Below are 7,909 nucleotides of genomic sequence, written 5' to 3'. Positions count from 1 at the left end.
ACTGCTGCTGGAGAAAAGACCCCCAAATACCCCCTAAAAAAAACACCCAAAAAAAAAACAAAAACAAAAAACAAAACAAAAAACCTGTTTAAGTTCAAGCCACTGGGAGCTAGAGGCCATCTGTATTAGAAAGGACAGAAAAAAGGCCACAGCGCACAGGGAGTCATTGTCATTGACCAATGAAGAAAGCCCGGAAGTCAGCAAAGTGAGAAGAGTCTACAGCCTCAGGGGCCCACAGGCTCTGAAGCCCACCTTGTGCCTCCTGCACACAGCGTTCATCCCTAATGACTTCTCAATGCCCCTCGCACCCTGTCAGTTCTGTATCTCCTTGAAGAATACACCATTACCAAGATCGGAATTTGTAACTTCAAATGCTCTTTAAATCAAACACAATGAAGTCCAGAGACTCTCCCATTCGGCCAGAAAGACCAACAACACCTCCTTCTGCTCTCAGCTCAGTTGCACAATTCAAGAGAGCAAGAGGTAACCTTCCTTGGACTCTTCAAATAATTTCTCTTTAGAGATGAGGCCATGCACAAGAAAATAGCTCAGCAGGAATTTGAAAGGAAAAAAAAAAAAAAGAGCGAGAAACTAGAGATAAAAGCAGGAAAGCACCATAATGTAACACATGCACTGTCAAACTTCAGTTATTTGAATGGAATCAGGAACAAGCGGTCAATTTAGAGAGTAGAGACCTGGGAAGAGTTGTTCTAAGGAAAAGGATGCACATATGTGTTGGATGGAGGGATATATGAGCTAGTTTTGAATAAATAAATTTAAGAATGGTTTATAATTTATGTGAGCCTATTTCCAGCTAGTCTGAAAGGCAATCTGAAACTGTGTTATCAATTAGGAGCCCATTGATGGATTATATACAGTCTGCAAGGGCCTGGGGCTGGACATCTTACAGATGTAAATATCAGACATGCGATAGCCTACAGAGCACATTAATTCTGTTCTGAACAGGAGCATGGGCTGCAGATGGAGGAAAAGGGGGAACTCTGAGGTCGCCCTTCACCCTCTACCACGCCTCTCATGTTACAAATAAGTGCTCAAGTATGTGGACTTTGGGACGCAGCCACCACCTGGTAGAATGTCACAAAACTTCAAATGCAAGTCAGCCAGCCCTTAAATACCTAACTATTGCTAAAAGCTGCTTGTAAACTGAGCTGTGCCAACCATGCAGAGAGCAACTCTTGCCAGAAAGTAGGTTCTACTTGAGGCATGCTCGAAGAATGACCAGAGTTCAAGATCTCGTCTTTAGCTCCGTTCTACTTACGTCCACCTCCATCCTGATTGTCAGACCCTCTTATATACCCCTTAACAACAAACAGTGAAATGAAGCAGCATTTTGCAGGAATGCTGAGGTTCCACCCAGTGCCTGGACCTCGTCAAGTGTGTGGCTACTGAGCTACACCCCCAGCCCTTGCAGGAATAGGTGATGATTTATCTAAGTGAGTTTTACTCTAACCCCAGTAAAGGAAGGTAATCACAGAACAACAGACAGCCTCTTTACCCTCTGATTTCCACTGTGTGATCTGGCTTCACAGTGAGATTCACTTGGAAGGGGTCTTAGGGAGTTATTGCTGGGAAGAGACATCATGGCCAAGGCAACTCTTATAGAAGAAAACATTTAATTGGGACTGACTTACAGTTTCAGAGTTTCAGTACACTATCATCGTGTCAGCCATAGGATGTGGTGGCAGGCCAGGAGTTTATGGGACAGAATGGCAGAACAGGGTGGGAGGCAGGTCCCGGAGGGGGTCATGCTTTCAGAAATGTGCTCCTATGAACTCCCGAGGTTTGCTTAGAAAAAAGTAGTGGTGGCTTATAAGCATCAGGGGGATTTTTTTTTTTTTTTTAAGTTGAGAAAAATTGCAGCACGTTTGGATTTGGTGTTGCAGAGAAGAGATTGTGACCAGGGTCTCCTCTGTGTGAGGTAGGAGATGCGGAATGAAGAGAAGCCAAGCATGAAGCATGGCAGTGTGCAAGCAGACATGGTGCTGGAGGAGCCGAGAGTCCTACACTTTGATCCAAAGGCAATGGGGAGAAACTGTCACATGGAGTGTAGCTTGAGCATAGGAGACCTGGAAGCCCACCTCCACAGTGACACACACCTCCTCCAACAAGGCCACACCTAATCCAATAAGGCCATATACTACTCCCTATGGGCCAAGCATATTCACACCCGTGAGCCTATGGGTGCCACACCTATTCTAAGTGCAACAAAGGGAACATCCCGAAGTTCCCCACCCTAGGATTATCTATCATTCTATACACTCACTCTTCCTTCACTCTTCCCACAGTGAAATCTCTTCATTGAGCATCTCCTACCTCACATAGAGGAGACCCTGGTCACAATCTCTTCTCTGCAACACCAAATCCAAACGTGTTGCAATTTTTCTCAACTTAAAAAACAAACAAACAAAAAATCCCCCTGATGCTTATAAGCCACCAGTACTTTTTTCTAAGCAAACCTCGGAAGTTCATAGGAGCACTGCCTCTAGAACCTTTGCCACATTTCTGAAAGCATGACCCGCTCCGGGACCTGCCTCCCACCCTGCTCTGCCATTCTGTCCCATAAACTCCTGGCCTGCCACCACATCCTATGGCTGTCTTTTTAACCCTTACTCAATCTGAGAAACTCAACACAGCTGTTCTCTATTCTGCCCTGAAACAACTTGTAACTTGCTTCCACAAGGGTTTGACTTCCAACCCCACCCGCCCCCGGACTATCTCTTCTCTTAACTCCTTTCCTGCTTCCCTTCATGTTCAGGGTCCTCTAAGTGACAAGAGACTCCAAGATTCTATCTCTGGGGCTTTTTTCTTCCCTAGTCGCCTGCTACATGATTATAGTCAGATGAGACAGTTGCTAGCTAGATATAATGAATCCCAAATTCAAAAATCGATTCTGCCCCTGTCCCTCGACCCCAGACTTGCATAACCAGCTATGAGATCCTTTTCTCTGAGTATCTGCTAAACACCAAGATGTTAGTTACTCTTACAGAGATCCTATTCCATGTTTGAGTCATAATCCCAAATTCTACCCATCCCTTCCCCACATGCCCTCTACTGCACTCAGAGCAGTAGCTGAAGTCCTACAATGGCTGGTGAATCAAGGATTATCAGGATTTGGCCCCAAACCACCTGACCTAATATCCTGTTCCATGCACTAGGCCCCTTTCGCCCTACCCCAGCCACACTGGCAGCTCTGTGGTTTTTGAGCATAAATAAAATTCAAAGCCTTTGCCTTGCATCCCCTACCTTCAGTGATGTCCAGGATCTGCAAGGCCTGCTTATTCAGATCTCATCAAGGAACCCCTGTGTAAAGGGGTAAAGTCCTGAAGCTCCAAACATCATCGGGCCCTATGCTGTCTCCAAGTCATGTCTGCCTGGTCAGGCACGCTCTCAGCTCTTTTGTGTTCCCGTAACAGAATACCACACATATTGAGTGCTTAGTATAAGTGACAGAAGGCATTTTGGAGATTGGGAAGTCTAAGGGTGTGAGGCTGCATCTGCTGAGGGATTTCTAAATTGCAGCATGGCAGTCGGTATCACATGGGTGAGAGACAGCAGGAGGTCGTACTCAAGCTTTTTGATCCATTAATCCATTTATGAGGGTAGAGTCTCATGACCTAAGGTTTTGGGATGGGGGGTGGATGGGGGGGAGACAGGGATGGCACAGTCAAAATGAAGTGTTTACCATTACTTGGTATACATTTCTTGTATATCTGTTTATAATCTGCAACTCTCAACCTCTAAATAAGCTCTTTGTTCTGTTTATACCTTCTGGCCAAGTATTTATCATGCGGCAGGGTGTTTAATAAATTCTTATTGAATAAAGTCCAGTTATGTATATTTATTCTAGCTAGTGGCTAGGTGGCAATGACTTGGAAAAATTGCTTCTGTATTATTCAGTAAGAAAAAGACATGGTGCTATTATTATTAATGATGGTGCTATTATTATTAATGAGGGGGCTAGATCCAAACAATGAGCTCACTGTCAGAAACCACGAATAGATAAAAGATGGTAAGGAAATGGGGGTGAGGCCCCGGCTGTGGCTGCTCCCAGATCTGCCAAGGCTTGGTCCTTCATTGAGGTAGGGGGCCCTAGCAGAGGCAATGGAGTATCATTCTAGGCTCAGTAACTTCCTGTGCGCGTGGCCCACCCTCATTCTTCCCCAGTTTGCCCTTGTGTGTGTACATAAATAGTATGCATAGGTATGCATGTATACATGCAAGTGTAGATAGGTGTGCATGAGCCACAGCACACATAGAAGTCACAAGGACTGCCTTAGGTGTCAGTCCAACCTTCTTTGAGAAGGGATATCTTTTCATTGGATGTTGCTATCTGGCCTGTGAGTTTCAAGAGATTCTATTTCCAACACACATCTAGCTTAGGATTCTAGATATATATGACCACACTTGACTGCATGTAGGCTCTGGGGATTCAAATTCAGGTCCTCCTGCTTGTGTGACAAGCACTTTTTCCTATAAGCAACCCTCCCAGCCTCAGCCTTGTCCTTTCTAGTCCCAACCACATGACCAGGAAGTAATGAATGCTCCTTAGAAACTCAACATCAGCCTGAGAATCTATTATCAGAGACATGCTAACAAAGGCGCTATCTACCTAAAAGGCAGAAAAATTACATTTGGAAACAACATTCTCTATCTGTGCATTCAACCAATGGCAACTTGAAAATGTATGGAAATACCTGAGTGTCCAAATGATGGGGACCTTTGCTTGTTATTCCCCAAAGAAAGCAGTGTGGCAACCATTTGCATAACATTTGCATGATATTATGTATTATAAGGAATCTGGGGATGATTTAAGGAATATGAGAGGAAGCACAAATGCTGTATGTGAATGTCATGCTACTTTATAAGGATGTAAGCTTCTGCAGATTTTTGTGTCCACAGAAAATATCACAGAACCAACCTGAGGGGCTACTGTAATCTGGAATTCCCTCACTTCATTTATCTTTTCTTGGTTCCAAAAACAACATGTTCTCAGATTGGAATTAAGACTACTCCATTATACCCTTAAAAGGTAATTAATGGGATGCTAGGTCTTATATAAAGGGATACTATACTATTTTTCTTTAATAATTCAAGTGGGAACCTCTCAAGTCAGTGTGGCTTTTAACACTTTTGAATCACAGACAATGCTAAGCTACCCTGTGTTTTGGGGGGGGAAAGACTTGCACCTGATTCTGCTCACAGGTTGTTATTGCAACAACACATGTTGGGCTACTGAGCACTTGTGAGGAAAAGCACAGAGGATCACGTGTCAGCTCTGCAGCCCGTGGCAACTGCGCAATCTTCCACAGCTGACCTTCTTCTCCTCCTCCATACCTTCATAGGCTTTCTTTTAATGAAAACTATTCTCATTTAACTTCCTGTGTGGCAGTAAGCCTCACCTGCTCCCGAAGGCTTCCAGACTCTCTGACCAAATAAAAATGATTGAATGTGTGATGTGCATTGGCTCAGAGTACGTGCTTGGCAGAGGAAGGCTGGATCATTTATCTAGCCGTTATGGTTTCATTCTCTCCAAGAAGCTTAAAATGTACAACTCTTTCTTTTTAGACCCCAAAAGACTCCCTGGTTTGTGTATACAGTTCCCAAAGACTACAGTCTCTCCCCCAGGCAGAGCCTGGATGGGGTCCTATAAGTAAATACTCTGGTCTTCTGGCTTCTCTCTTGAGTTTTATGTGTCTAAAAGGGACCTGGTGTTTGGGAAATGTAGGCCTTCATGCTTAAGAATCAGATCCATCAACTTCCCGGCAACATGAAGGCTTAGGACCTTTCTGGAACTGGGTGAAATCTGAAACTTGAGGCTGGTGTTATTTCGGAAAGCTGTCCCAGTTCTTAAATGAGGAAGCCTCTAGGTCTGGAGACCTCTCCACCAACACGCACAAGGGCACACAAGAGAAAACAGGAGAGAAATTTGGAACTTTGAGGTCAAGAGAGGAGAGGCATCTTGGTATTTCGGAATTGGGAGTTGCTATACGAACAGAGTTCCTAGAAGCTACCACCACTGGGTATAGTGGAGTATCAGAGAGATAAAGAGGCAACCGCAATCCCTGCCTATAGTGTGATGGTGCTGACTCTACTGGTAGACAACCCTCCTCGTTGTTCATCTAGAAAACCCTAAAACAAATGTAAAGACTACAGATAGAAAATGCAAAGAAAAGTGAACACCTCCTATTATTACAATAGCTGGGTCACTGACATGGGCTTTAAAATAAAGAATGCAAGAGTTTCATGGAATGATAAGATGTATCAAGGAGCCTGGTTCAGTACTTGGCACCTTCCATATATATAGCTCTATAATACATGCTTAATACATGTCTACTTGATGGTCTTCCCTTCTTTCCTACAGAGTGAACTTTCTCAAGAAACATATTAAACAATTGAGTAGATGATATTTTTCTTTAAAATGGAAACAAGAATGTTTGAGGCAGTACATTTGTTCAATGTGAATATGTGGGGTGCAGTTTACCTTAAGAAAATGAAAAACCAAATACTGACCTGAATTTAAGTCTCGTCCTGGATTGAAGGCTCGGCTGTTCACAGTAGTAGAGAGTCGATCGCAACTCACTGTTCTTGATACATTGGTATTGAAGTTCCCATCAAACCTAAAACAACAGAAAAGGATTAGCAGAGTGTACCCGGTTTCCCATCTAGTAAAAACAATCGATAAAAATATTCATTCATATTCATTCATATCATGTATGAATAAGCCAGAGCCCATAAGCAGTAGAACGGTGACTTAAGAACAACCAAAAATTCAAATTTTATTCTAAATAATGTGCTGAGGAAGAGGAGTACCTGTAGCTAGAAGGTTTAGAAGTCAAGTTCAAACGCTAGGAGATTAAAGGAGAACTGACCTTTATTAGCATTTTTTACTCAAGGAACTTGACCTTTTACTGTTGATAAAAGCATATGAAAAGTAGATGACAAGATTGAGGCTTGAGCAATGATGTAGTTGTATAACAGTTTTTCCACTATATTGTATCTGAGCACCAATGGCCAAGTCTAAGGACAGAAGTAAAGGGACATACAAACTGTCCAGTAGAAATATCTTTGTCCTGCACTCACAAATAAATGTTTGACACTGAGAAACAGGTTTTTTTTAACCTGAAAATAAATAAATAAATAAATAAATAAATAGAATTTACTTTACAAAGGTTTTTTAAAAAGGGTTAAGAGTAATGTGTGGATATGCTTCTCTTGGTGCCTGAGTCAGAATTGGCCCCTACCCTGTCATCATACATAGAAAAGCTTAAGTCTCTTGATTTCTTGTAGTAGTTCAATGTTAAGACTAAAGACAGATCAAAGCTAGTACCCACACTGATCATGGGCAGAGCCAGTACCAGAAAACATTTGCTCTAGAAAACAATAATTTGAAAGAATATGCTCGGACACACATCTGTAGTAAGAATTTTCTTTTAAATCCAGTTATATTATCTGAATACATTTTTGTTTTAAACCTGGGATATGGGGCTGATTCCGATTGTCACCAGCAGCTGACTATGATTCGTCTCATGCTCTGGCAGAGGAGTGATTCTGCAGGCTGAAGATAGTTTACACATTTGCAATTCTGGGGACTTGTCAGAGGGTATAAAACTGTCAGAGCCTCAAGAGGGTGTGAGGGTGTGAGGGCTGCTTTTCTCCCTGCTGTTGCTGGGTTGGTCTTGAGCAGAGAGACAAGAAGAAATTGGCTATCCTGATAATGAAGACCAACACTACCCAAAGGAAATCAATGTCCCTAAACAGAAGGAAGTAGTCTAATGAGATCGACTCCCCCTTTCCCCTCTAGTCTTCTTTCTCTCCTACCTAGTGTTAGGGGGTTGGAGGGTTGGAGAAGGGTGGTAGATATAAGAACCCAGTAAAGTAGCCAAAAAGT

At 42.9% G+C, this 7,909-nt stretch overlaps 1 protein-coding gene across 1 annotated transcript in view; it reads right to left on the bottom strand.

Annotated features, from left to right (window-relative positions):
- Cachd1 (cache domain containing 1) overlaps nucleotides 1–7,909 on the bottom strand; it is a 230,044-nt gene that overhangs the window by 77,941 nt on the left and 144,194 nt on the right. Inside the window, exon 4 of the mRNA XM_021199687.2 lies at nucleotides 6,532–6,638. Coding sequence (XP_021055346.1) covers nucleotides 6,532–6,638 — 107 coding nt within the window. The remainder of the gene's footprint in view (nucleotides 1–6,531; nucleotides 6,639–7,909) is intronic.

This window comes from Mus pahari, chromosome 6, assembly GCF_900095145.1.
Source record: "Mus pahari chromosome 6, PAHARI_EIJ_v1.1, whole genome shotgun sequence".
Taxonomy (NCBI): Eukaryota; Metazoa; Chordata; class Mammalia; order Rodentia; family Muridae; genus Mus; species Mus pahari.
This window is presented reverse-complemented; position numbering and strand designations above follow the sequence as displayed.